The sequence below is a fragment of the Phalangium opilio genome, unplaced genomic scaffold (assembly GCF_054372755.1).
Source record: "Phalangium opilio isolate 3A_F unplaced genomic scaffold, DU_Popi_V2 ptg000217l_1, whole genome shotgun sequence".
Taxonomy (NCBI): domain Eukaryota; kingdom Metazoa; phylum Arthropoda; class Arachnida; order Opiliones; family Phalangiidae; genus Phalangium; species Phalangium opilio.
Window position 1 is genome coordinate 13,613,541 of NW_028324218.1, and position 27,347 is coordinate 13,640,887.

General features: G+C 37.8%; 2 protein-coding genes across 2 annotated transcripts; one reads left to right on the forward strand and one right to left on the reverse strand.

Moving 5' to 3' along the window:
• The first annotated feature begins 10,251 nt into the window (after positions 1-10,251).
• On the forward strand, positions 10,252-20,539 carry LOC149616711 (uncharacterized). The gene is made up of 6 exons (XM_089856533.1): positions 10,252-13,469; positions 13,525-14,022; positions 14,138-14,258; positions 14,339-14,665; positions 14,962-15,370; positions 19,886-20,539. The coding sequence occupies exons 4-6, from the start codon at positions 14,571-14,573 to the stop codon at positions 19,886-19,888; spliced, it is 507 nt and encodes a 168-aa protein (XP_089712659.1). The 5' UTR covers positions 10,252-13,469; positions 13,525-14,022; positions 14,138-14,258; positions 14,339-14,570; the 3' UTR covers positions 19,889-20,539.
• Positions 16,885-18,838, reverse strand: LOC149616712 (centrosomal protein of 290 kDa-like). Its single transcript, XM_089856534.1, has 3 exons — positions 18,773-18,838; positions 18,484-18,720; positions 16,885-17,353 (listed from the first exon to the last, which is right to left on the reverse strand). Exons 2-3 carry the CDS (start codon positions 18,704-18,706, stop codon positions 17,100-17,102), a joined length of 477 nt encoding a protein of 158 aa, XP_089712660.1. The 5' UTR covers positions 18,707-18,720; positions 18,773-18,838; the 3' UTR covers positions 16,885-17,099.
• Positions 20,540-27,347: the final 6,808 nt, after the last annotated feature.

The window sequence follows — 27,347 nt, forward strand, 5'->3', positions numbered from 1 at the left end:
CGACGCTCAACAGGATGTGCAACTCCCGGTACTAAAAAGTAGACTAGACGATACTAGCGCCGCCTGGCTACCAGCGCTGGAAACCCTCGCGGGAAAAATAAAAAATACTGGACATAAGAAAAAATCCCTCTGTTTTGCTTCTAGCAGACGACGCTAAGAAAAAAAATTTACGGTAGCGACTAGCGCGTGTTTTTTTCTTATGTCAAGTATTTTTATTTTTCCCGCGAGGGTTTCCAGCGCTGGTAGCCAGGCGGCGCTAGTATCGACTAGTCTACTTTTTAGTATAGGGAGTTGCACATCCTGTAGAGCGTCGAATGTTTTTCACGCGCATCCTTCATCCATGGTAGTAGTAGTTATTCGCGATTTTGAATATGGTCAGAGTTACCCAAAGAAATGGTTATGTCAGAGCTAACCGAAGAAATGGTTATGTCAGAGCTAACCGAAGAAATGGTTGTATCAGAGCCAACCGAAGAAATGGTTATTTTATGCCTTTGGCAGCATAAAACTTTTCGTTCGTCATTGAATTGAGAGTGAATGTGAGAGAATTGTGATGAAGTGATATTTTTCGTTCGTGTTTTTAAAAGTATGGGGATTATAATAGTAAGTTTAAGCATTGCATTTAATTGTACAGGTGAGGTTAAGCTTTGTGAATTGTGGTTTACGTTTGCTCGATATATTTAAAGCGTGAGAGAGGATTGTGGTATTGCCTTAATTTAAATTGGACCCTCCCGTCGACAATAAGGGTTTCACCTCGGTCGAAAGGGGTAATTCAGCGTAAATATGGCAAACGTTAGCAATTATATTTGCAAACGAAGTACAACGAGAGGGTCTTGTTTTAATATAACTACCGAAGTGTAACGAGAGGGTCTACAAAAAGAAGTGAGATCCTATGAAAAACATTAACATGTACAAAAATGGGCCAAGCCTCGCCTCGTGCCCTCTCCGCCCTAAAACGTTCTGAGATCCCATGTAGAGCCAAGTCTGTCATTTTCTTCTTATTCAATCGCCAATTGAACAATTATGTTATAAATTAAGTCCTTTTCCGAATTAATAACCAATATTCTTTGACTCTATCATTATTATACATCTTTGTTCGTATCAAAAATATCGTGACTTGGCAATCGCAGGTAATTACCTTATAAACGTGTACATAGGGTTATGCATAATTCGCCTCATAAACCTGTAAATAGGGTTATGCATCACTCATCTTATAAACTTGTACATATCCCCTCGACCATAAACGATTTAGTGAATATCCCTTCGATTATTTTAAAATTGGCAACGATGTAGTGAATATCCCCTCGACTACGTTTTAATATTACTTTCACATGGAAGAAGCAAAAATAAGTTAGGGAGAGAGAGAACCACTCTGGCCAATTTTAATAATGTCTAGTGTAATTTTATCATGTAAAATTAAAAGTTTTTGATGAGTTTGTTTGTTTTAAACCGATTCTGATCCTTGAAGTTCAGATAGTCATAAGTTATATCCCATTAAGATTGTAACTCAAATATACGACAGTCGGTAGGCGTAAATTACAGTAAATTAGCTCTCCCAAGCCGGTTGCATAAAGTTTCGTACTCACGAATAAGATTTTAGTTTACGGTATCATGGAACGCAAAATGTTGCATAAATGCGAAGATTACGTTTTGGGTACATTCAAATTTACTAGACCCGACTCGTAGCCCTGTATAGAGCCCCTCCCTCCAACACGTAACGAAAAGTTCAAATTATCTTATTGGCTTGCTTAAGCTACGTTTTGATGACGTTGCTGACGGGGACGGCGGAAAATACGTAATTCCTTTTTACCTCTGTTGCTATGACCCGCCTCTTCTTTCATACTCAATGAAAATTAATTTCATTTAATTAAAATCTTAATTACGATAAAGCAGTGAATTTAAATTCCTGCCAGTCGCGTTTTTCCTATCCTTTTGCAATGGTTTTTTTATTAGTGAAAAAAAAATACTGGCAGTTATAGCTGCCGGTACTTTGACAGTAAATTTTATGGTAATGCTTTACAGTGTAGGTTAAAAAAATTTTCATTTATATGTTGAGTACAAACAGGGATAGATTTAATTTTAGAAGTATTAATGGAGAACAGAGTAATGTAGGCGCACGCCAAAGTCCCGGACCCCGTTCCACGGGACGGAAGGGTATGAAAGAAGAGGCGGGCCATAGTGACAGAGGGAAAAGGAATTACATATTTTTCGCCGTCCCCGTCAGCAACGTCATCAAAACGTTTTAAGTGAGCCAATAAGATAATTTAAACTTTTCGTTACGTGTTGGAGGGAGGGGCTCTATACTGGGCTTTGAGACGGACTGAAATAAATACTAACCGTTCTCCATTCCTACTTCTAAAATTAAATCTATCCCTGGTACAAACAAAAATTTCCATCGACAGGAAACCCGTCAGGACATCTTTAAAGAATACGTAAGACGTTGCAAAAAACTCCCGACTGAGTTGAAAGGTGACTTGGATGGTATCTTCAACAAAGGAAATGCAGTTTATATCAGCAGTCTAACTCATTTGGAATATTTTTGTCGTTATGGTTACACCTTGAAAAAGCCATTACATTGCGGGAAAGATCATTTCTTACCGATCTTTGAAGGCTTTACAACGTCAAAGAACGCATCGACCTTCAAAAACATCATAAACATGAGGTAACGTATTCCAATAGTACTGAAAGAACTAAAAATGTAGCGCCATCTAACGCATATCGGTTTAGTATCATGTTAAACCAACTGATCCGATACTTTCGAGAAACCCCGAGTGTTGGTGCCGGTGCCAATACCGATATGGTATCGGTACCGGTTCATCCCTAGTTTTTACACGTCCCCCCTTGCATTTTGAAAGGGGGGACATTCAAACAGGGGTACTGGGACTATGGCGCGCGAATACTTAGGCATCTTAAACCTTCTCCCTAATAAACTAGATATCACTTCGTGGGTTCCGTTGGACTTTGGGTAGATTAGTGGGAAAATACAAATATCATCTTATCCAAATCTTTTTTAATTTTAGGAAAGGAAAGTAAGTAGCGCGACCAAAACCGAATTTTCACTTCGAAGCGATCAGCGTTATCGGTAATATCAGAAGTCCATTAAATTAACCTAGGAAGTAAACAATTACAATAGTTGGTATAGCGTACGTCTCTGCTGGGGTAGGAACTCCTAACTCCATGGATAGGGGATTCGTTTTTCCCCCTTTCCTAACACTGTTAGAAATCTCGAGCTCCTCTCTTGTAAGTCTTTTTGACGTGAGTGGGGCGTGACTTCTTCAGCCCATGAACGCTGGATCTCTAAAGGGACCGGAAAACGGGGTAGATCGTTTGCTTTTTAAAAAATTAAAAAAAGGAACGGCCACGGTCGTTAAAATTTTTTTTTTACCTCTCCGAGTGACGTATGTCACGGAGAGGTTCTGTAACGATCGTGTGTGTCCGTGTGTGTGTCTGTGTGTGTGTGTGTCTGTTGTTACAACCACGTGACCGCGTTCGCAGTTTCCAAATCGGAGCAAACGTGTTCGCCATTTCCGAACTGCTTTCACAGTCACGGAAATGGCTCCTCTACTTGAGTTCTCACACCACCATCTTCTGGTCTTTGTCCATTCCACACGGACACCAGTCTGTACTTACTGGCTACTCTACATGAGTTCTCACACCACCATCTTCTGGTCTTTGTCCATCCCACACGGACACCAGTCTGTACTTACTGGCTTCTAACACCACCATCTTCTGGTCATTGTCCACCCCACATGGACACCAGTCTGAACACACTGGCTTCTAACACCACCATCTTCTGGTCTTTGTTTTTGTCCATCCCACATGGACACCAGTCTGTACTTATTGGCTTCTAACACCACCATCTTCTGGTCATTGTCCATCCCACATGGACACCAGTCTGTACACACTGGCTTCTAACACCACCATCTTCTGGTCTTTGTTTTTGTCCATCCCACATGGATACCAGTCTGTTCACCTGGCTTCTACACCACCATCTTCTGGTCTTTGTTTTTGTCCATTCCACTTGGACACCAGTCTGTACACCTGGCTTCTACTCCATCGTCATCGTTTGGTTTAAGACATTCGCGGCGATCAGCTAGGGTTACGAGAAACGTCTAGCCTCCCTAGGGTGGGTAGTCCACGATAGGTTTTCGCAATTGCGGTTGTTCTTGCTTTTAGCTGTAGTTCGACACCCTTATATACTACCTATTTGATTAAGGCGAAGCAACCGGCGTATGCTTCATTTCAAACGCCAATATTAGTCAAGTCTCTCAAGAATGTTTAATTGTTCTTTTTTAAAACGATGTAACGTTCAATAAGGCGAATAACTAACGAAGAAAATATTAAATATTAATTATATTTATTTTAATATTTAAGATAATCTTGTTTCTCAATTCAAAATTAATACAGAAAGAGTTAAAAAGCAGTCTATGTTTTGTCTGTGTGTGTCCGTCCGTTGTTACAGTAGTGCGCTGCGTTAAAAGTTCGTTTTGTTTTGATGTGTAAAGAAATCCTACAGAACCATAATATTCCCTTTATCCTTAATATAAAGTGAATATGTGGAAATATTTTTCGTAATTATGCTGCATTTAGTACTTTTGTAGCTTTAAAGCTCTATTTCATTTTGATATTCCAAAGATTTATTTTTAATATTATTATTTAAAATGGATGATTATATATTACTTAAGCTATACTACATCTGTTTATAGCATAATCCTTTCTAAAGTGAATACAAGCACAACGCTACTATATTGGTCAAATGAACTTTTATTTGTCAATAGGCTTAGTGAACCAAAAAGTAAACGCTTGGGTTTGGTTTTCGTTTCTGTAATGCAGAGACATTAACGGTTCAGAGTGAGCCGAAAGTTAAATACACTTTTAAATAATTAGGCTTAGATTTTATAATCATGGTGGAAATCTGGGCCGCGTTCAGCAGAGCCCAGAGCTATTAGCATAACGGGATTTTGTTTTTGAATTTTGACGTCACGGTGTTTAGCGCTGAGCTAGCGCGGTCTTCAAAGAAAATAGTCGGCTTTTTGGATAACGTGACGTAAAACGCGTAGTTCTCAGCTTGGCGAAAAAACTATGGAGGAATTAATACAAATAGCTCTATGGGACTATAGCTATTTAATTGGCGTGAAACCAGTTGATCACGCGAGAACATGGCAGCCCTGTTGTGAATATGGCTTTGAACATAGAGAGCATACAGTTGAGGAGTAGAAAATTGGGCCTTTACAAACAGGTATATATCTCTCCAAAGTTTTATCTCTTCATTTCCCGTTTTTCCCCCATCGGATGATTTTAATGTGTACAAGTATATCATTATTGGATGTAAAATGTCGTCTGATTTACAGTATATTTGCTATGCTTTGCATACTGCTTTAATATTTCATAAATTTTAACTTAAGAAACATTTCCATATCTGGGTAAATAAGTTTGTAAGTAGTCGTCTTGACTCGGAGAGGTAATATTTTGGTTTTCCCAACTTGTTTTCAATAGGCTTTTCAAGATTCATGAAAAAACCGAATCGCCTTGAATGTTCTAAAATTCACAACCCCCAATCCAGTGGCGCCGCCAGGATTTTTTTACAGATAGGCTAAGGAAGATTTGGGGGCCCTTTATAAAATTTGAAGAGAAAAATTTAGTTGCACAGCGTCGATAATATTAAATTAACAACTTTTTTTCATATTATTCATATAGAGAAGTTTAATATACTAACGTTCAGTATTATCAACAATAGACATATTATTATATAAACTATAGTTTGCGAAAATAATAAAAACACGGAGTCGGAGCGAGAGAGGGGGATTTTCAGTTAAGCCCTCTATGAGGTCACTGTGCACTGTCGATGTGGTGAGGAAAAGGGTATTAGCCCAGGACATTTAGGGTGTGACCTAGAACTTTTAGGGTTTGACCTAGAACATTTGGACATAAAGATGAAAATTGGTACATGTGTTATTTTCGGTATCGTTCCTTTCAACCGAATTCCCAATGGACCGAAATCCCATTCGACCGAGAATCCCGCAATGGTTTTAGATTTCCAGCCCAATGGCTATATTCCCGATGGACCGAAATCCCAATCGTCCGAATATGCCCCTGAAAATACATCAATATAAATTGAAACACTGTAGCCGTCAGCAATTCGGTGGTGTAGTGGATACGATGTTGGACTGCGAAGCGATAGGTTGTTGGTTCGAATCTCCGAAAGGTATGTTAATAATATTAAAAGTAAATATTTCGTGATACTAATTAAAACGCTCACTTTCATTCCTTTCAAGGCAAGAGATATATAGAATTAGTAAATAAACAAATTGCGCTTAAAATGAAGTACAGTCTTAATGGTAGTTCCATCAAGGTCTTTAAGTTTTAAATTAAAATTATAATATTTTGGTTTCGGGTGGGTTAGGTTAGGTTAGGTTAGGTTAGGTTAGGTAAGGTTAGGTAAGGTAAGGTTAGGTAAGGTAAGGTTAGGTAAGGTAAGGTTAGGATAGGTTAGGTTAGGTTAGGTTTGGTTCCGATAATTCGTTGACACCTTTTCCAAAATATGCTCCTTTTAATTAGCTTTCACCTTTTCCAAAATATTCTCCCTTCAAATAGCTACCACCTTTTCCAAAACATTCTCCCTTTAATTAGCTGCCACCTTTTCGAAAAGATTTTCCTATTAATTAGCTGACACCTTTTCCAAAATATTCTCCTATTAATTAGCTGCAACCTTTTCCAAAACATTCTCCTACTGATTAGCTGCCACATTTTCCAAAACATTCTCCTATTAATTAGCTGCCACCTTTTCCAAAATATTCTCCCATTATTTAGCTGCAACCTTTTCCAAAACATTCTCCTACTAATTAGCTGCCACATTTTCCAAAACATTCTCCTACTAATTACTGCCACATTTTCCAAAATATTCTCCTTTTAATTGGCTGCCACCTTTTCCAAAATATTCTCCTATTAATTAGCTGCCACCTTTTCCAAAATATTCTCCAATTAATTATCTGACATCTTTTCCAAAATATTTCTATTATTGCTAATAAATTGTTCGTGGTAAGAGGCGGGCTTTTAATACTCATATAAATAATCTTTTTACCTCCAAACAAGTTTGGGTTAGGTTAGGTTAGGTTAGGTTTGGTTAGGTTAGGTTACGTTTGGTTAGGTTAGGTTAGGTTTGGTTAGGTTAGGTTAGGTTTGGTTAGGTTAGGTTACGTTTGGTTAGGTTAGGTTAGGCTAGGGTAGGTGAGGTTCGCCGTAATTAAAACGCTGTTAAAATAAGTGCAGTAATACATTTTCAAATCACATTTATTTTAACAATAATAAGTTGTGAAATTAAAAATATATTTAATGCAAAACCACACAGTATGTCTTCTTCCAGTTCAATAGAATTTCGGTCCAATGGGACTATAATAAAATCGCACCTTTGGCTACGTTCGGTCGAATGGGACACCGCAAAAAAAGCCGTTCTGTCGAATGGGAATTCGGTTCAATGGGACCAAAGCTTATTTTCGACCCAACAAAAAGTATACTAAAAGTCCCCTGCTGTAGAGCGCGAGCTTTCGCCGCCATCTTGGAAAATGGCCGCCGGGAATGCCAGCTACAACGTATTCCACATTCTTCTTCAAAAATTATGAAAATTGGTACACATTATGACTGGGACCACATGAGCATCATAGAAAAATTTTACAGCTCTGTGTTTGATGGTTTGGTCGCCATATTGGAAAAAGGCCGTCGTGAATGCTAGGTACAGTATATTTCACCATGTTGTTGGAAAATTAAGACAAGTTGGGAAACCAAAATAAACCTCTCCGAGCCGAGCCGAATTTACTTTCCAAACACAGTTCCGCAAGCCAATGAGGCAAACCGGAAATACATAGTTCTGATCGGCGAGATATTGCCATGATCATTTAGTTTAAAGCGTTTTAATAATTTCCTGCGTATCCACAATAATTCTAATGAGGACCTAATATCTATCACACTAATGTGTATTTAACTTTCGGCTCAATCTGAACCGTTAAGACCTCCTATAAGAGGACATGAAACAAGGTCAATTATGGTTAAGATCTAGGTTATCTTATCTCATAGACCCAGTCGTTTCAACACGTATGGAGAGATGAAGTATTAACATCCTTGTTATTTAATGAAGCTAAACGTTACGTTTACACTATATATAAATGTAGTAAAGATGAATTAAAAAGTAAACACCAAATTTTAAATGTTAATATCAAAAGATGTTCTTGGAATATTGAGATGAAACAGAGCTTTATAGCTACACAACTACTAAAAGAATCGTAATGCCGAAAAATATTTAAGTATTTCCATTTAATATTCTGCAAAAAGAAAATGTTATCGTTTTGTAAGAGATCTTTTCACCCTACTCGCTTTATATTAACTTTGATATGCGTGTACTGTTTCGATTCAGATGCAATCTTCATTACTCGTTCTATATTAACTCTCACTTGTGTCAGTACATAGAAATAAGTTTATCTTAAATAATTAATTAAATATAAATGATATTAATTATTTTAATCGCCAGTAAATAACTTTAAAAATAGTTAAATCGTTTAAAATAAAGTTGTTCCTATTTTCTTTCGAAACTTTGCTAATATTGACGTTTAAAGTGAAGGGTACCCCTCTTGCCCGCTTTCTTCAAATTTTGGGGTATATATACGATTCGTTTCCATTTCAATAATAGATAAAAACGCATTGGGAGGCTAGACGTTTCTCGTAACCCTAGCCGATCGCCGCGTATATCTTGAAACCAAACGTTGACAAAGGAAAAGAAGCCAGAATGGACTGACTGGCGTCCATGTGGAATGGACAAAGACCTGAACATGGTGGTGCATAGAAGCTGGTGTCAATGTGGAATTGACGAAGAACAGAAGATGGTGGTGCATAGAAGCTGGTGTCAAGGTGAAATTGACGAAGAACAGAAGATGTTTGTGCTTGGAAGCTAGCAAGTACAGACTAGTGTCCATGTGGAGTGGACGAAAACCAAAGCTGGTGGTGTTGGAACTCAAGTAGAATAGCCAGAGGAGACAAACCCAAATTTCCGTGAACTGTCAATGCAGTCCGGAAATTGGGAACACGTTTGCTCCGATACGCAAACTGCGAACGCGGTCACGTGGGGTCTGACAGACAGACACACAGACACGGCCGGTGTAATACCTCTCCGTGACATACGTCACTCGGAGAGGTAAAAATCGATAGATATTATAATCAGAGCTGTGTAAACATCATAGTAAAATATTGAAGCCATTCGTCAGATAGTTTGGCCGCCATGTTGGAAAATGGCCGCCGGGAATGCCATTTCTATACAGTATATTCTTCAAAAGTTATGAAAATTAGTAAATTTATTGTTGAAGACCGTCTAAACATCATTATTGAATATTTAAGACGTGCTACTGATAGTTTTGGCGCCATCTTGGAAAATGACTGCTGGAAATACTAAATATATTTCAAACATATACATCTTTTCGAAATTCCTATATTGAGTAGATGATTTTCATTAACTTAATAAACACCAAAAATAGCCATCTCCAAGTCGATATTATCAACGCCAACTTTAAAATGGCCCCTCGAAAATTATTACCCTAAATTCTGAAAGAAAGAAAAGTTATTCAAAACTGCAATTCTCAACATGTTGATTAGGGTATATAATTTAATATGGGGGTTTATACATTCTCGTGTTGTTAAAGATTAGATTTAAAACAAATCTCTACCAGTTCGTTCATATTCATCTCGTCAGCCTGAAGATTTTTTCACAATAATTGCATGTCAGAGGCCTTAAGTAGGCGCTACACTTCTTCAACAAGATATTTACCAATTTTCATAATTTTTGAAAAGTATACTGTATCTAAATGACATTCCAACATGGCGGCCAAACTATCTCATGAATGGCTACAATATTTTACTATGAGGTTGGAACAGCTTTCATTATAATATCAATAAATTTTCATAATTTTCCAACAACATTGTGAAATAAACTGTACCTAGCATTCACGGCGGCCATTTTCAAGTATGGCGACTAAACTATCAAAATAAGAGCTGTGAAATTTCACTATGATGTTCACGTGGTTACATTCATAATATGCACCAATTTTCATAATTTTTGAAGAAGAATGTGGAATACGTTGTAGCTGGCATTCCCGGCGGCCATTTTCCAAGATGGCGGTGAAAGCTCGCGCTCTACAGCAAGGGACTTTTAGTATATTTTTTGTTGGGTCAAAAACAACACATGTACCAATTTTCATCTTTATGTTCAAAGGTTCTAGGTCAAGCCCTTTTTTAGCCTATCTGTCCTGGCCTATATTACCAAAAGGAGTCTGACCTCGAAGTTTTATGGGACCAGAAGGCTCATTATTTTAGCTACATCGTAACGAATAGAAAATTTCAGTGAATAGCCCCTCGATGCGCTCCCTTTAAGTGTGATATAATGATTACTATTAATCCTAACTTCAATTCATTTTCTTCTGTTATAATTATAATGGTGCGACACAAATAGGAAACTTGAGTTAGTAGCCCACAATAACGCATACCTAAACCTTAATTGAAGTACAGAAAATCCAAGTGATTAGCCCCTCGTTTCCCAGACTTAAAAATAATTACCTCGGTCGTAATCCTTACGTTCATAAATTTACTTACGTTAAAATTGTAATACACTATATTTAATTTATAAAGATACTATATACTTACTTTTGCCAAAAGTGGATGAGAGGAAAAGTATGAAAATGGCCAAAAGTCGCGAGTCATCAGAGTTTCGCCGTAGTTGACCGTTTTATTGGCTGGGCCTGTTCACTCCCTTAAAATAGGTCTTGTGTTAATTCGCGGTTACGCGGTTACCGTCGTCTGCTATTGTGTATGCTAGAACTTCCTCGATTTGTGTTTGTAGTCAGGACAGAGTAGCTGGTATTGTTTAAAAAGGTATTTGAAGGTATAATATGGATTTAAGTAAGGTTTTCGAAGAAATAGAAGATCACATAAAACTAGATACGTTTAAAACCAATCTCGGTTATTTAGCTTTAGCGCGAGCAGCTTGCGTCGTGATGCGCTTGATCGAGTAGGCCATGGTTAACCAAAGTCGCGAGTTTATAAGTCCATCAGTCACTAGTAGACTAAATAGTTATTGGCGAAACTTTGATGTCCGCGTTTTTTTAACACAGGCTCTATGGTCATTGTCATACTTTCCCTCTCATCCACATTTGCTTTTGCTTTTAAATTTTTTTTCACTTTCTGGAGAAATGCACGTAAATTCTGGGATCGTGATAAACACCGCCTTAAGACTATTCAAAAAATATACAATCAGTATATACTTGCTTTTGCATTTAAAGTTAACCTCGATTTTTTTGAATGTTTAAATAGAGGAGCGGGATTGAATGCGTGAAATCCTTATTGTCGACGGGTGACTGAAATTTTAAAGAGAGAGTTTAACACCTTCCATTATAATAAGGCAATCCAATAATCGTTTCTTTCGCTTTAGATATATCGAAAAAACGTAAAATTTTAAAATTCAGGGTTGGCAAAAACACACGCGGAAAAAACCGGCAAAAACACACGCAGAAAAAACCGGCAAAAACTAAATTCATGGTTACAAGGTGGTAAACTAAATAACAATAGTATTTTTAATTTTTAAATTTGACATGGTTATTGCTGTATTAAATTTTTAGTATTCAAATTTGCCAGGTGTCGTTCTATGAGCATTTGTCAGCACAGGGCCGTCGTCTGGGGGAGGGCCGGGTGGGCCGGGTGGGCCAGGCCCTACCTACAATGTGTTTGGCCCTACCTGAAATATTTCCAAAATTCTTGGAAACTGCTCGTGGCCCTACCAGTAGTTTCATTGGCCCAACGCCCCTACCCCTAACCCCACCCGACTACGTTCATGACAATAGGATAAGCCTTATAAATCCCATATAATTAAAACAAAATTTAAATAATTATTGTCATGGCATAGAAAACGTTTTCGCCAAACTTTGGCAAATTGGCACAATCTTCGTAGACGGTAAAGCAGATGATTCCAGTGTTGCCAATGTTTGAAAGTGGATTTCCCACTTCCATTTGAAAAATTTCCAACATTTCCCACACGCCCCCAGCTAAAATATGCAAGAAAAGTTACAGTCAAATGACTAATCTTTTCAATCGTCCTTGAAGTAACAACTCTAGGTGACGCCCAGAGCGTTCAAATAAATCCCTACCGGCGTTTCCCTATTGCAGCGTCATCTACGTACACTATTATTTTTGGAACAATTTCGAAGCAATAATTATTAAATATTAAGTCTATATAAAATTTAGTGTATCAATTGCAAATTTTATTTATGAGGAAAAAGTTTAAAATAACCTCAGGGTCTAGTTCTGAGGTAGCCCACCTGCCTTTCATCCCGAGTATTCCTTCCCCATTTTTAGCGTCCCACCAGACCCAATCGCGTCCGAAGTTACGGTGCGTATTTCTCTCAGAATTCGTATCCACCCCCTATCATCCTTGGCCGTTTCGCGCCCAAAAGTATCGGCCAGGAACCGTTAACCGTTTAGCGAAAGATTTCTCTCTCCCCACTTTCATCACAAGCGGTACGCGTCGCCTTGTTTCGTATGTTTGAGATATTTCTACCTCTCGCGCCTAGCTCCGAAAAACCGAGATTTTTTGGGGTCTGTACGAGCCAACGTAATAGTGCAATTTTTTTGCGCATTTACAGACCTTGTACGAGGGTAACACCGAAAAAAAATGGACATGATAGAAGGGGCATATGATAGAGCTGTATATTCATAGGTATATAGATTCATGGAGCTAGTTCGAGAACGAAGCAAGAACTGACTACACTCGATTGTACAGTTCATTTTACTAAGCCTTTGACAGAGCTTCACCAGGCGTCACTTTACGAGAATATAATTACCAGTGACAAACTTATGGAACATATCTTATGAACTAATGAACAAATGAAATCTTTAAACAATGGAACTAAAAAAGTTTTGAATTGAATTGATATTAATACTGAAAACTTTTATAATCAGAAAATCAGGTATCTTTGAATTCAAAAGTACTCTTTTAAAAACGATTCCAACTTCATTTAACCGTATAGGTTGTAGATTATTGTTATGATGATGGTTGAGAGAATTAGAAATATCAAAAATGCTATTAAATAATAGAATTAATCAGAAATATTAGAAATACGAAGGAATATTAGAAATACTGAGAAATATTAGAAATACGAAGGAATAAGAGAAATACGACGGAATAAGAGAAATACTGAGAAATATTTGAAATACGAACGAATATTAGAAATACTGAGAAATATTTGAAATACGAAGGAATAATAGAAATACTGAGAAATATTAGAAATACGAAGGAATAATGGAAATATTGGAAATTTAAAGGAAATATCGTGAAAATATTGGAAATTTTTGGAGAAATATCGGGAAATAAAGAAATACAAAAATAATAGAAATAAATCGGAAATATTTGGAAATAAGAAATTTGGTGTACATTTTTTGGGGAAGTGAGTAGCCCCTCGACAAGAATGGTGCCCACAACAGCAATGCTGACGCTCTTAGCAGATTGCCCTTGACGGTCAAGCACACCGAAACACGGTTACCGAACGAATACGTTTGTTTGATGGAACTCCTCGATCAAGGCCCCATCAAGATGGTCGACATGGCCCAAGCGACTCGAGCAGACCCTACACTTTCACAAGTCTTCCAATATTGCCGAGCTTCTTGGCCCCCACATGCGAAAACGCCAGACCCTTGCAAACCATTCTCTTTGCGGAGGGAGGACCTGTCGAGCACAAACGGAATCATCATCGTCAGCAACAAAGTCGTGGTACCACAAGCTCTCCGTACACGCGTCCTGAACGATCTCCACAGCAGTCACCAAGACATGAACCAAATGAAACAATTGGCCAGGACCAAAGTAGTACTCGGCTCGTTTTAAACAGGATCAGGTGTTGTAATCGGACTTTGTGCGTAATCTGAGAGTTCCGCGTAGTGTAATTTGCGTACTCATGGCGTAAGCCAAATAATCTTTACGTACTGATGGATTACATAATCAGTGTACATGCAAATTCAAAGTGATCAGCCCTTGGTCTAAATATGGCCGAAAGTGCACGATCACTCTAATAGGCGATTTTCATTAAAAATTAATAAATTTTATTAATATTCTCTGTAGGTAATTTGCACAGACAAATCATAGGTTTTCAACTTAGTGAAACCAAGTTCCAACAAGAACTAAACGCTGTTAAACAAAAATTGGATCAAAGTGTAAAACGGAACCAAAACCTCCAGAAAAAGTATATAGGCCTACTACAAAATTTAATTCCCAATTAAATAGCTTAATTGTATTAATTAATGCAACATTATTAAAAATTAGGTGTGTTGACAAAGAAGACGAAGTCTACAATATTCATAGCCAAGCTAGAAGCAAAATACAGCTACTGACTAGAATACTTTACGAACTGCGACGGCAATTTTCTTCGTCAATTCCTATTGTTAAACAAGAGGAGTTGATGAAGGAAGTTAAAAATCTCAATAATGAGAGAAATAATTTGCGAAAAGATTTGGAAAAACTTAAAGAGGAAAACTCCAAGATTGACTAGGATAAAATGAAGCTAAGCGTAAAACTTCAATCTGCTAAGGAGTTGATACAGGCATTGAAATCCGGGTCTTCAGTTGAAAAGATTATGGATTGGCACAAATGGTAAGGGTTTCTTTTCTTCTTCTTCTTTTTTTTTTACCAAGGGCAGTCTCCCCCCCCCCCCCAACAGCGCCGGTGAGCCCCTTTAAGAGTTCATTAGACCCAAAGTATTGGTGTTTGCCAGAGAGCACTTCATCACAACTAGCCGATATTTAGCATTGCTCAAAGTATGGTTTGATATGCCAAACAAAATCCCTGACATCCCTGACGTTTTAGGATAAAACTTTGAATCCCTGACTTTTCCCCCCTAATTTCCGAATCGCTAACTTATCCAGGTTATCCGTACGATTAATTTTCAGGATTGAAGTGGTTCAGATGAGAGAAATTCACTCGAAACGACTCGCTGAAAGATATTCCAGTCAAAGTGATACTTTGAAAGAGCTTGTAAATCGATTGGAAGCAAAAATCCTTCGATTGGAAGAACAAAACCTCAGACTAGAGTCTCAACTTAGAGAGCAAGAATTAGAAATTGATGCTAGGAACTTAGACTTTTTAGGAGGGCTCTCTTCAAATCGGCTTCAAAGTGTTTCTACTCGAAGTGAAGCTAGAGAACCCCAAGAAGAATTAGTTCAAATTGAAGAAAGCCTCGATGGAGATTCAATTCACGAGCAAGAAGCTTTGAATGAATTGCCATTAGAAGAAGACTCTGTTTTAAGTGAAGCGTTAGAATCATCAGTCTCTGCGAGTGAAGTTCGAGCACTTAGAGAGGTATGCTTATTAAAGCAATTAAGCCTTGGCTGTGGTTTAGTTTAAAAAAATCCACTAGATGCTCCCATTGTCGAGGGGTGGAGTTTACTATCCTGCTAAGCTTTTGATTGGTTCCTGCCTTTGGCAAGGTTAAATTATTGTGTAGATTATTATAGCCAGCATGTTGGGGCGCCACAGGAGCTTTAATTTTTAAAGGAAAAGCTCAGGTAACATTTAAGCCAGTCGACAGACTGGCTGATATATACGGGTCGTTCGAGTTTCCTGCCTTTATAGGGGCAAATTTCTGGAACGGGAGTGTAGATAATTTTGAAATGGCAGGCCTATGACTTCAAGCGAATAAACGCCAATTGGTTTTTAACCGTTCTGCTGCAAACAGGACCCCTCCGCGTAAGTTTTTTGAGGTGCAGAAATGACAACGCTAAGGCTTCACGCGAATAAACGACAATTCGTTTTTAACCCTTGTGCTGCTAAAAGCGTAAGTCGCGTAGGTCATTCTCGAGGGTGGTCTCTATCTAGCTCTTATCATGGTGGGGGATCTTTTAACGACGTGCTCGAGTTCAAAATTCTCGTAACTCCAAGGCACTGAGGTTAAAATGCACGTATCTCTTTTATCGACATGCTCGAGTTCAAAATTCTTGTAACTCCAAGGCATTGAGGTTAAAATGCACGTATCTCCGATTCGTTTATTGAGACTTGGACTCTCTTTGAGTTACAATGCACGTATCTCTGTCGTTCTCCGATTCGTTTCATTATCAGTAAGACCAAGCCTTTCATGGAAGGGACACACAAATATCCATTCCGTTTGAAATTAATCATTTCATATTTCATTATTAGTAAGACCAAGCCTTTCAAGGAAGGGACACATATTATAAAAAGACCGTTTTTACAAACGGAAAAAAACCTGATATATACTACATCGTTGATTTTGGGTCGCCACTCACTGTTCTTGTCACGGCTTCTAAGGGACAGATATTATTTATTCTAACCGTTTCATATAACACCACCATTTATTAAAGCGGTAACATTACGTCATGACAATTAATATCACATGTCATGACAGCATCAACTATTAAAGCGCTAATATTACGTCATGACAATTAATTTCACATGTCACAGCTAAAAACTGTCGATTCTTATCAGGTGCGTCAACTTCATTATCTTAACACATTTTCTTTACTTTTTATTTCGGCTGACATTTTTTGAAGCTAAAAATAAATAATTTTTGCCATAACAACGAAGTTATGGTAAAAATGTCAGCCGAAATAAAAAGTAAAGAAAATGTGTTAAGATAATGAAGTTGACGCCCCTGATAAGAATCGACAGTTTTTAGCTGTGACATGTGAAATTAATTGTCATGACGTAATATTAGCGCTTTAATAGTTGATGCTGTCATGACATGTGATATTAATTGTCTTGACGTAATGTTACCGCTTTAATAAATGGTGGTGTTATATGAAACGGTTAGAATAAATAATATCTGTCCTTGAATACGAAGTGTATGTTCAGATTGCACCGATTACGCCGAGTGCTTTTAGGACGCGTCGAGTGGCTTTTGGAACGCGTCGAGTAGCTTTTGCAACGCGTCGAGTAGCTTTTGCAACGCGTCGAGAGCTTTTAGATAATGCCTAGCACGTTTACACTATGCCGAGTGCGTCGTGACTATAGCAGTATTATGCGGGTTTTAAAGACTATGCACCATTTCGGGTATGGAGCCAACAAAGAAGATTGATCAGCGCGTTACTGAAGACTTACCAGATGATAACTTCTCGTCACTAGAAGCTTGCATATCCAAGAGTAAATTCCTTGTCATTTCCAGTTCTTTTTCGGTAACTTCCCGGAATCTTTCAACTGTTTGTATTTGATATTTGGCAGATTCCAAAGCTGCCTCATAGCGATCAGCATCTTCTCTTAACCTCAATTCTTTGCATTCTAACTCGCTCACTTTTGTGTTCAAGGCGTTGTATACTTCATTACTGACACAATCTAATGTAGAATAGAATAACGCGTGTTTGTAGTCACCACTTAGAATAAGGAAAATAAGCGTATAATTTTTATATATGAATACAAGTACCAAGAATTTCAATTACAATAGGTACTGTAGTCATCAAGTCTGAAGAAAAGCATTCATCGCTTAAAATATTGTGCTTTCATTAAAATCGTTTCGTTAGTAAAAATAAAGTGATCCAGACGGTATTGCTTAAAACAAAAATTTAGGGTAGGCTCCTTTAAAGCAATTAGCAAAGCAGTGCTTTAGTTCAAACAAATGCCACTAGATGCCGCCATAGTCGAGAGCTGGAGTTGACTAGCTAGCTAAACTAGGTAAAGGCTAGTTTTAGCTCCGCCCTCGAGAATGAGTTCTGATTGGTTCCTGCCTTATCCCCCCAACTCATTGGACCAAAACGGATGTAGATATAGCGCCATCTCTAGGCAAAATAAATAGTTTTTGCGGATTTTAAAGATGGTGACGCCCAATTTTAGGCAGGATTTCAATTTTGACATCATAGGGCACGTGACATTTGGTCCAACTTTCTTGTAACTTCCTGTTAGGGATAGTAGTTGCTACTAGGGGCGTTTGGAACATGTATACTTTATCTTTTAGGGGGAACGAACAACCCCTAGCGTTAGTTAATCCATGCCTTTAAGTTCAGCATAATGTTTCTATTCTAATGTTTAAAGGAACTGCAAAGAAGGCATCGGCGGGTGGGCAAAAATTATTAAAAATACGTCACAGACATCACGTGATACCAAGATACAAAGACTCCTCATAGAGTGGAACTTGACATCTAGTCCTTGTTTTTCGCGAGATTGCAGCGCCAATTCAATGAAGTAGTAGTTTTCGAAATAAAACGAACTAAGTTTCTTTGAATCACGCCTCTCCTCGGCCACGTGCCTCTGACGTTTTTCAAATAATTTTTACCCACCCGCCGATGCCTTCTTTGCAGTCCCTTTAATTCAGTTGTGTGTTGTAAATGAGTCGAATAGTTAAAAGATATGTCAGAGATCCATTTTCTTCACTTATTTCTTCCCACAATTACAAATTTCACGTCAAATTTAAACAGTACAAGTGGGGTTTCAGTACATTTGCCTTAACATCCCATAACACCTTCACATACCATTCAACTTTTCTTTAAGTATTCTTTCTCTGTTTTTGATGTCCACTGCCTCTCTGGTTAGCTCGGCAAACTTCTTTTCCAGTTCAGAATTTCTAGTATCCATGCTATCAAAAACTTGTTTGAGTTGCTCGTGTTGCAATAGAAGGTGATCGGCTCTTTGTCGTTCATTGGCTTCCTTTAACAAAGTAACTCGCAGTTCATTTTGTAAACTAGCTTCATCCATACTTGCGTGATTTTCTGTAAGGTTATCAGTTAAGTAAGGAAGTTCGTAAAAATTTTAAGTGCTTACCAAGAATTTTAACTTTCTCATTTAAGAGGCGATTATCTATTTTAAGTTTATCACATTCTAATTTTAATTTCTACGGACAGACAGACACACAGACAGACAGATACGGCCGTTACAGAACCTCTCCTGGACTACGTCACACGGAGAGGTAACAAGGGGTATAATCCCATTAGTGGAAGCAGTATTTTTTTTCGAAACAATCTCGCTTATGTTTATCCTCTCTAGACTTCGCTAAAAACGTATTACTCCTATGTAAAATATTAATTGACAGGCAAGGATTCATACCATTAAAGAAGGAGCGCAATATTATCCATATTTTCATTTCATATACAGAGAAAAGAAATTATTATGTTTCTGAGAGGAGCTTCCCATTTTGGTTGTCGTTTCGAAAAGTATATAGAAATGCACGGGCCTTGATAGATATAGGAGGCAATGAATGAAATATAACACAATGCACGGGCCTTGATAGATATATGAGGCAATGAAGGAAATATATCACATGCACGGGCCTTGGTAGATATAGGAGGCGATGATAATCTCTCTCTTTGCACGAGAGGTTTATCTTTAATATTTAAATAAATATAATTTTTAATTATTTTAATCTTCAATAATGAACATTAATAATAGTTAAATCGTTTAAAATAAAGTTATACCTATTATCATCTCAAACTTTGCTAATATTGACGTTTAAAGTGAAGGGTGCTGTACCCCTCTTGCCCGCTTTCTTCAAATTTTGGGGTATATATACGATTCGTTTCCATTATAATAGTAAGGAACAAGTTGGGAAAACCAAAATATTACCTCTCCGAGTCAAGAGGTCTACTACTACCAAAGAGGGTAGAAAGAGGGGGAGTAGAAGGCTTGGCTGGAGTGTTCTCGCTTTGAAAGTTTACCTCTAAGCTTCCGGTGTGCGCGCGCATCTTTCTCTGACCTCTTATTGGTTGAAATACGGTGAACCAGATATTAGGAGGAAAATATAACAAATAAATAAAAAAGAAAAGCGAGAACACCCAAAATGCCTTGCCAAAGCCGCTAGCTTCTACTCCCCCTCTTTCTACCCTCTTTGCTACTGCAAACTTATTTACCTAGATATGGAATTATTTCTCTTTTTTGAAGTGAAAATTTACGAAATATTGAAGCAGTATTCCAAGCATAGCGAATATACAGTAAAGCAGACGACATTTTACATCCAATAAGAATAAATCTCGGACACATGGAATTCAGTCAATGGGGAAAAGAACAGGAAATGAAGTCTACGCTTCAGCTGTTTACCGTATATTCTGATTAGTTTGCCAACATGAATGTTAACGTTAAATAACACCAAAGCTAAATTGTAGCTAGACGCACTAATAGTCAATGCGCACCATAAAGATAATAAAACGTCTGTAGCTAATACCCATTTACCATTAGCCCTTTTACTATTCTAATTGTCACAAGGATCTTTTCTTCTATTACAAAATCTTAACCTGATTATTTAAGAGTGTATTTAACTTTCGGCTCACTCTGAACCGTTGATGTCTCTTCATTTCAGACACGAAAATCAAAGCCCATAGTTTACTTAACCTCAGGCCTCGATTATTTACTCTTTGTTTCACTGACCCTATTGCGGATAATACTTGATATACCCGCCGGAGTCTAGGTCTTAGTTTTCTTCATGAAATCACTAAACCAAGAATTATTTTATATACATATGTAGTATAGCTTAAGTAATATATAAACAGCCATTTCAAATAACAATATTAAAAAAAATCTTTGGAAAATGAAACAGAGCTTTAAAGCTACAAAAGTACTAAATGCATCATAATTACGAAAAATACTTCCACATATTCACTTTATATTATGGAAAAAGGGAATATTAAGGTTCTGTATGATTTCTTAACACATCAACACAAGGCTAACTGCTAACGCGACGCACCAGTGTAACAATGGACGGACACACACAGACAAAAACATAGACTGCTTTTTAACTCTTTCCGTATTAATTTTGAGTTGAGAAACAAGATTATCTTAAATATTGAAATAAATTCCATTAATATTAAATATTTTCTTCGTTAGTTGTTCGCCTTATTGAGCGTTACATCGTTTTGATAAAGAACAATTAAACATTCTTGAGAGACTTGACTAATATTGGCGTTTGAAATGAAACATACGCCGGTTGCTTTGCCTTACTCAAATAGGTAGTATATAAGTGTGTCGAACTACAGTTAAAAGCAAGAACAACCGCAATTGCGAAAACCTTTGGTGGACAACCCACCCTAGGGAGGCTAGACGTTTCTCGTAACCCTAGCTGATCGCCGCGAATGTCTTAAACCAAAAGGATGACGATGGAGTTAGAAGCCAATGAGACAGATTGGTGTCTATGTGGATTAGACGGAAGACCAATAGATGGTGGTGTTTAGAAGCCAGTATGTACAGACTGGTGTCCAAGTGGGATGGACAAAGACCAGAAGATGATGGTGATTAGAAGCCAGTATGTACAGACTGGTGTCCATGTGGGATGGACGAAGATCAAAAGATGGTGGTGTGAGAACCCAAGTAGAGGAGCCATTTCCTTGACTGTGAAAGCAGTTCGGAAATGGCGAACATGTTTGTTCCGATACGCAAACTGCGAACGCGGTCACGTGGGTGTAACAACGGAGAGACAGACAGACACGCCCGTTACAGAACCTCTCCTGGACTACGTCACACGGAGAGGTAAAAACATAGACTTCTACTTTACTCTTTCCGTATTCTACAGGGCCGGTAGGCCCTTGTAGATATGACTTGATACTCTTTTGTAACGTTAAAGCAAAATTCACATGCTTTTACCAATTTTCCTATGGAGATTAACATGGGGTTTTTCATGATATTTAACCACCTCTAACTGAAAAACTAGAGCGAAGTTACTTTTCGGAATACTCTTAATTTAACAATTAAGTATTCAGGGTGTGCCTTTTGCAAGTGTCATGAAAAACAATTAAGTCTAAGTGTGTTAATTTTAGTTAATTACGGAAGTACGGCTCTTGAGTTAAACGTCAGGTTAACCTGTTAGCGCGCTGATACCCATTTCTTCAATTTTCAACCAGATTGAGAACAAGGGAGGGCCTAGCTTTGTGCCTGATAACAAGTTATGTTGACATTTTCAGTTTGCTTCATTCTGTGGAAGTTGAACCTATAGCGCGAGCAGCCTGCGTCCGCAAGTCGCGTGATTGAGGTACTTGTGGGTACTTGTAGGTGCTTGTGGGTACTTGTAGGTGCTTGTGGGTGCTTGTAGGTACTTGTGGGTGCTTGTGGGTGCTAGTAGGTACTTGTGGGTACTTGTGGGTGCTTGTAGGTACTTGTGGGTGCTTGTAGGTACTTGTGGGTGCTTGTAGGTACTTGTGGGTGCTTTTGGGTACTTGCCCCGGGTGCTTGCTCAGGGTACTTGTGGGTGCTTGCTCAGGGTACTTGTGGGTGCTTGCCCCGGGTACTTGTGGGTGTTTGTAGGTACTTGTGGGTGCTTGTAGATACTTGTGGGTGCTTGTAGGTACTTGTGGGTGCTTGTAGGTACTTGTGGGTGCTTGTAGGTACTTGTGGGTGCTTGTAGGTACTTGTGGGTGCTTGTCGGTGTTTGTAGGTACTTGTAGGTACTTGTGGGTACTTGTAGGTACTTGTGGGTACTTGTAGGTACTTGTGGGTACTTGTAGGTACTTGTGGGTGCTTGTAGGTACTTGTGGGTGCTTGTAGGTACTTGTGGGTGCTTGTAGGTACTTGTGGGTGCTTGTAGGTACTTGTGGGTACTTGTGAGTGCTTGTGGGTACTTGTGAGTGCTTGTGGGTACTTGTGAGGTCTTGTGGGTACTTGTGGGTGCTTGTAGGTATTTGTAAGTGCTTGTAGGTACTTGTGGGTGCTTGTAGGTACTTGTGGGCGCTTGTAGGTACTTGTGGGTGCTTGTAGGTACTTGTGAGTGCTTGTGGGTACTTGTGGGTGCTTGTAGGTACTTGTAAGTGCTTTTAGGTACTTGTGGGTGCTTGTAGGGACTTGTGGGTGCTTGTAGGTACTTGTGGGTTCTTGTTGGTACTTGCCCCGGGTGCTTGCCCCGGGTACTTGTGGGTGTTTGTAGGTACTTGAGGGATTATTTAGTGGTTCCAAGCGATCATTTTAGCACTGTTAAAAGCAACGCGTCGAGGGGCTATTCACTAATGAATATTTTCTTTCATTGGTGATTTTTATTGATGCTTTTAAATGTTATAGGGATTTATTGACGATTTAAAATGGATGGGGTTAAGGGTAACTAATACCTATTCCAAAGATAGAATGTCCTCGATAGATGGAGCCTTACAAACGATGGGGCTTTAATTTGGCCGGGGCCATCTTGTTAAACTTTCATAAAAAAGTACAACATTATATGCTTATGAAAATCAATGTTATTGGATATAAGTTAAATGTAATTAGCTATTATTAAGTACTTCTTTAAGCGATTAGAAATAGATCAACCCCAAATGTGTGACGGTAAAGCAAAAATAAAATTATTCAAATTTTAATTTCATTAAGACTGAAGTGACAGATATTATAAAAAAACGTCTTGATTTAGACCAAGGCCGAAAAAACAAACGATATGTGTGAGGTTTATCATTTGACTGAAGTTTCAGATATTGCAATTGTTTTAGTTATTTTTATCCATTTAATCCTTAATCAATATTAAATTCAATCAACTGATTTTACTGTTAATCGATCCATTCCCTCCAAATTAATTGAAAAAATTACATATCTACGCTTTTTCAAGAACAATTACATTTTATCATGAAATAAATTATTTTGAAGGGATTTCGTGTCGACGATTACTAACTTGAAAGCACCTTGACGGGCATAGTTTTAATTAAGGCTGGCTTGACAAATTTTGAAGTTTGCACCAAAATGTTTAAATCTGCAGTATGTTTCAGAGAAGACTGATGTTCAAAAAATTATGATAAATAACTTATTCCGGACTTGCCCGCCAACCTTAATAACTTAAAACTATAAAACATTCGTGTACATGAATGATTACGGTTGTGGCTTGACACTCGCTAGCGCCAGAAAGACCGATCACTCAGTGTAATCGGTGTTCATTTGTAAGTGAGTGGACCATTTTGGAAATTACATACAGATAATTAAAACACAGGGGTGATGCCACCATTGTGGTCTTCTCTCTCTCTTGCCTAGAAGCCCCGCTATAGGCAGTGAGAATTGACTAGCCTCTTGCCTGTAGTGAACTTTGGCACAGTCTGGCAGTGACCCTTGGTGTGAGGGAGAATACCCCAATGGTGGCCTCGCCCCTGTGTGTTTTCCGAAATGGTCTTTATGCGTACTAAAATGATTACACGTAATACGTAACCGGTGTACAAGTAGCGCCAACAATGAAGAAATGACGTTTCAAATGAAGACTGAATTATGACCAAGAAATTCTAAAGCACGGAGAGGGAAATTGCAGTGCAATCTTTTCTTCATAGAGGCGACAATAGAAATGTAGCATTTCGATTAACGAAATTAAATGTATAAATTCATGCAACACCCTTGTTTGGCAAACACTATTAAATATTTACATTTTCCTTTCGAATTATGTCAAAGATCACCTGCTCTTTTTAGAAAGTCAGTAGAATATTTCAAATATTCAATATTGACCCCTCAACACGTACTCCCTTCAAAATAATTAATTTCATGATAAAATGTTTTCGGAAAATGTAATTGTTCTTGAAAAAGCGTAGATATGTAATTTTTCAATTAATTTGGAGGGAATGGATCGATTAACAGTAAAATCAGTTGATTGAATTTAATATTGATTAAGGATTAAATGGATAAAAATAACTAAAACAATTGCAATATCTGAAACTTCAGTCAAATGATAAACCTCACACATATCGTTTGTTTTTTCGGCCTTGGTCTAAATCAAGACGTTTTTTTATAATTAATTCTGAGTTGAGAAACAGGAATACAGGATTATCTCGAATACTAAAACAAGGAAGGATTATAAAATATGAAACATGGAGTGGAAGCTGTATCCTTATTACTCAGTTTTTTATTAACTAACGTTATCATTACTTGTCCGATATTAGCTTTGCAAAAGAGTTTCCGTGGTTTGTACTACAATGGAGTAACGTCTTTTTTACTCGCTCTATATTGACTATGAAATGTGTATAGTGTTTCGACTTCATATGCAATCTTCATTACTCGTCCTATATAAACTTTGACTAGAAATTTTTGATTGATAGGGGTTTCTCTTAAACAATTTCTTAAATTTATTTGATATTAATTATTATCTTCGTCAGATATTTGCTTTAGCATAAGTTTATAAGATATGTATCTTATAAACTTATGGCTTTAGTTATACTTACATCGTTTTAAGAAACTTTATTCGTAATATCGTTTGAACTTAAACTATTATTTTGGTTTCCCCGCTAGCGTACTGCCTTTGCCAAAGTTTTGGAAATCTAGGGTATATATAGCAATCGTCTCCCAGTAAATATTAAGAAAGTGCGCAATTGCGAAAACCTTCGGTGGTGATCCCACCTTAGGGAGGCTAGACGTTTCTCGTAACCCTAGCTGATCACCGCGTAAATCTTAACGATAACAGAGTAGAAGCCAATGTTGCAGATTGGTGTGTATGTGGTATAGACTGAAGACTAGTGCATGGTGGTGTTAAGGCTCGTTTACATGTGCGCGAGAAATGGAAAAAGTCGAAGCGTAAAGCGGAGAGATGAGGCGTATTGGGGTTTGCGTTCCCTAGGCATACCGTTTACAAACAAGCGAAAGCTTTTTAAGTCGCGCTTGTTGCTCATAGATGAAGCGGGTGTTCGGAATAAGCTCCGATCTGCCGCAGTAGAATCTTCAGCTCGTGTTTCCTTCTCGCAAAGAGTCACGTGATTTTCTAAGCCAATAATATCGAAGGACCGAATATCGTTTGATATTTTTGCGTTTGTTTATCTCGCGAAATAGGCCTAGGCACCACCATTGAGAATTTCTTTAAAAGAACAAGATAAAATTTTTGAAATACGTGTAATCACATTTCAAGCTCGACAATTAAATCAAAATCATTCTCAACATACGCATCTTAATAATAATAATAATAATAATAATAATAAAGCTTTTATTTCGTGCAAATAAACAGTACAGCGTAGGTGTGACCTTCAAGTATTTGCACGCGGGGACAATCGGTATAATGATACGTCGTTTGTGTGGTTTTAAATTATTAGGGGGTTTAAAAGTTAAAACTATGCTCATTTTGGTTCATGTTAAGTAAGGTCTATTTTTTTCACGTTTAACTTCTTATCATTGAAAATGTCAACATTGTTTCCATGAATATTAAAATTTCTCATTATCCGGCTCATAGGGTATATTGTAGACAATTGTGGTTTGAAAATTTGGTAATTTTTAATTCTTGTCTTCTGATTTGGGATATTTAGATTGATTTGACTTAAGAGTTCTTTACAGTCAATAGCGTTGTGAATTAATTTTTTTAGAAAGAGTATGTCTAGTTTTATTAAGGTGTCCCTTATTGAGTCCATTTTTAATGTCTTAATAACTGTTTCGTACTTAAACGGGGTTTTGATGCTAAAGTATTGATGGTAAAATTTAGCGAATTTCTTCTGGATACGCTCGAGCTTAGATATCTGGTATTGGCTACAGCTACTATATACTAAGGCACCGAATAAGAGCTTCGGTTTCACTAAAGTTGAGTACAATCTTTTAAAACATGTGGGTGAGTTTATATCCTTAGCGATTTTGAGTGCTAAACAGAGAGTTCTTAAACAGCTTTTTGAGGTGTTTTCAACTTGGCTTATGAAATGTAATCGCTCATCAAACAAGACTCCTAAGTCGCGTATGTTCTTTTCTCTCTTGAGTGTTTTTCCGTTCAGTTTGTAGGGATAAATAATTTTATTTTTCTTGCGGGTGTAAGACACTACATACGTTTTATCCTCGTTTATAGGTATATTATTTATGGTAGACCATTTCTGAAGGTTCATTAGGTCAGTGTTTAGTTTTCCACAGTGTTCTTCGTTGCGAATGTAATTACATAATTTGTTATCGTCGGCAAACATGTAAATTCTGGAGTCCTGGATCTGCAAGGGTATATCGGAGGTGTATATGTTGAATAGTAACGGACCTAGGGAAGAACCTTGAGGAACGCCACAAGTAACTCCATAGCTTGTTTTCGATATTTCTCCGTTGATTTTTAATGTGTTTTTCCTGTCCCTTAAGTAGCTTTCAATCCAGGCCAATAGTTTTCCCGTTAGGCCGTAAAAATTAAGTTTTTGAAGTAGAACACGGTGGGATACTCTATCAAACGCTTTTGATAGGTCTACATATAGGATGTCCACCTGTCCTCTATCATCTATTTCAGGAGCCATATATTCAAGAGTACTTAGGAGATTAGTTTCAACAGATCGACCCCTGACAAAGCCATGCTGATTTTCGGGTAAGTTAACCTTGAACCAGTTGTACAGTTTATTACTCATTAACATGTCAAATATCATTGGTAAGCAGTTCAAAAGGGAGATTGGTCTGTAGTTACTCGGATCGGCTTCCAAACCTTTTTTAAATATTGGGGAAACCAGAGCTTCTTTCCACATTCTTGGGAATTGCC